The sequence below is a fragment of the Colobus angolensis genome, unplaced genomic scaffold (assembly GCF_000951035.1).
Source record: "Colobus angolensis palliatus isolate OR3802 unplaced genomic scaffold, Cang.pa_1.0 Scaffold169, whole genome shotgun sequence".
In the NCBI taxonomy this organism is placed as follows: Eukaryota; Metazoa; Chordata; class Mammalia; order Primates; family Cercopithecidae; genus Colobus; species Colobus angolensis.
The window spans coordinates 3,555,708-3,557,380 of NW_012114810.1; the positions used below are offsets into that span (position 1 = coordinate 3,555,708).

At 42.5% G+C, this 1,673-nt stretch overlaps 1 protein-coding gene across 1 annotated transcript in view; it reads left to right on the forward strand.

Annotated features, from left to right (window-relative positions):
* The window catches only part of LOC105508945 (peptidoglycan recognition protein 3-like), a 13,324-nt gene that overhangs the window by 3,804 nt on the left and 7,847 nt on the right, over positions 1–1,673 (forward strand). The window contains exon 3 of the mRNA XM_011937970.1: positions 572–724. Within this exon, the coding sequence (XP_011793360.1) occupies positions 572–724 (153 nt within the window). The remainder of the gene's footprint in view (positions 1–571; positions 725–1,673) is intronic.

Sequence of the window (1,673 nt, forward strand, 5' to 3'; positions counted from 1 at the left end):
TGAGCCACCACGCCCGGCCTGGAGCTATAATTTGCAGGCTTCTAGCCCCTAGAAAAACAGAGAAAAGCACAGAACAGGGATAGAGTTGAGAAATAATATGAACAGAACCAGCACCTGCCAGCATCCTCTTTTGACAGCTGGGGCTAGGTAACAGCATTTCTCTCAGAGGTTTTCTGTGAGAATTATGAGTTAACAGATATAAAGAGCCGACTGCATACCTCATCAGGGGAGCTATGAGTAAATTCTGGTTTCCTTTTCTCCTGTGCTAGTACACACCTGACTTGGTCAGGTGGGCCTCCCTCTGCATGTATCCTTCACTGCCTTCCAGGTCTTCTGCCTAGAGATGGAGTGGATAAAGTCTTAGCTTGACTCTTGGAAGAAGTTGTCAGCCTTGGCTGCTGAGAGATCTAGGTCGTTTCTTGCCTCTTAGGCCCTCTGTTCTGGCAACTGAATCAGTTTCCTCTCTTCCAATCCAGTTATTCAAGCTCAAGTGGTCATATCATCCTTCCTTCAGGTATCTGGTCCAGGTGAAGTTTCTTACATTTCTGTGCTCCCTGTCCTCCTCTTTAAGGCAGCAGTCCCAGTCCTGCTGCTTTATCAGCTGCAGAGGGTCTGATCTCCTATGCCATCCAGAAGGGTCACCTCTCGCCCAGGTATATTCAGCCACTTCTTCTGAAAGAAGAGATTTGCCTGGACCCTCAACACCCAGTGATGCCCAGGAAAGGTAAGACACTCTATGACATGTCTCCCTCCTCCTTGTCACTACTCAGCTATGTTTGGGAGTGCTTTTTCCTGTTAGACCCCATTGGGATTCTGGGACCAAGAATATCTTAGGCCTACTTTGAGATCTGGAAAATTCTGACAGGGCATTTTCCTGGCCTCCTCTCCATCCCATCAGAATGATATAGCCATGGACTTATTCTTAAAACAAAGACATATGTACACAGATTTCCACTCAATCAACAAATATTTACTGCATAGCAGGCACTGTTCTAAGTACTGAGCATACAGCTGTAAACAAAACAGATGAAACTCTTCACCTTCAGGAAGCTTGCCCTTCAGTGAGAAACGACAGAAAATGAACAAAATAACAAATAAATATATATGATGTTAGATGGCGTAAAGGCTATGGAGAAAAAGTAGAGTGGGAATGCAGTGGGATTAACACGTATACACATTTGTGTCTATTATGTGGTGACATGAAGACATACATAAACTTACATACCTTTCTAAATGCAAAAACCTGCCCTGGCCACAGCATGGCCACAGCCCGGAGAAAAGCTCATGCTCACAGATGATGCTGACATCAGAGTGCATATAACAAAAAGCTGAGTAATGAAAGTAATGCATTGTTTTGAAGCGAATAAGCAGCAACCTAAAACCAGTCAAATTAATAAGCACTTCTGCTAGTGTGGACCTTTTCTTGGAATCAGTGATATTTTTAGGATTAGCTTTTTAAAATTGTGAATCTCTAAATAAAATATTTCTTGCTTTTGGACAGGCACTATCTTCAATAATGATAATTCCTTAATATTTGTACAGTTCTTTCTAGATTTTAAGTTTTTTCCAAATACATGTGATCAGTTCAGAGAGTCCACTGACTTTCTGTGTAGGGGCCCTCATACATAAGCACACATACTTGCATATGTATTTGCAATGCACGGTCTTTTGAA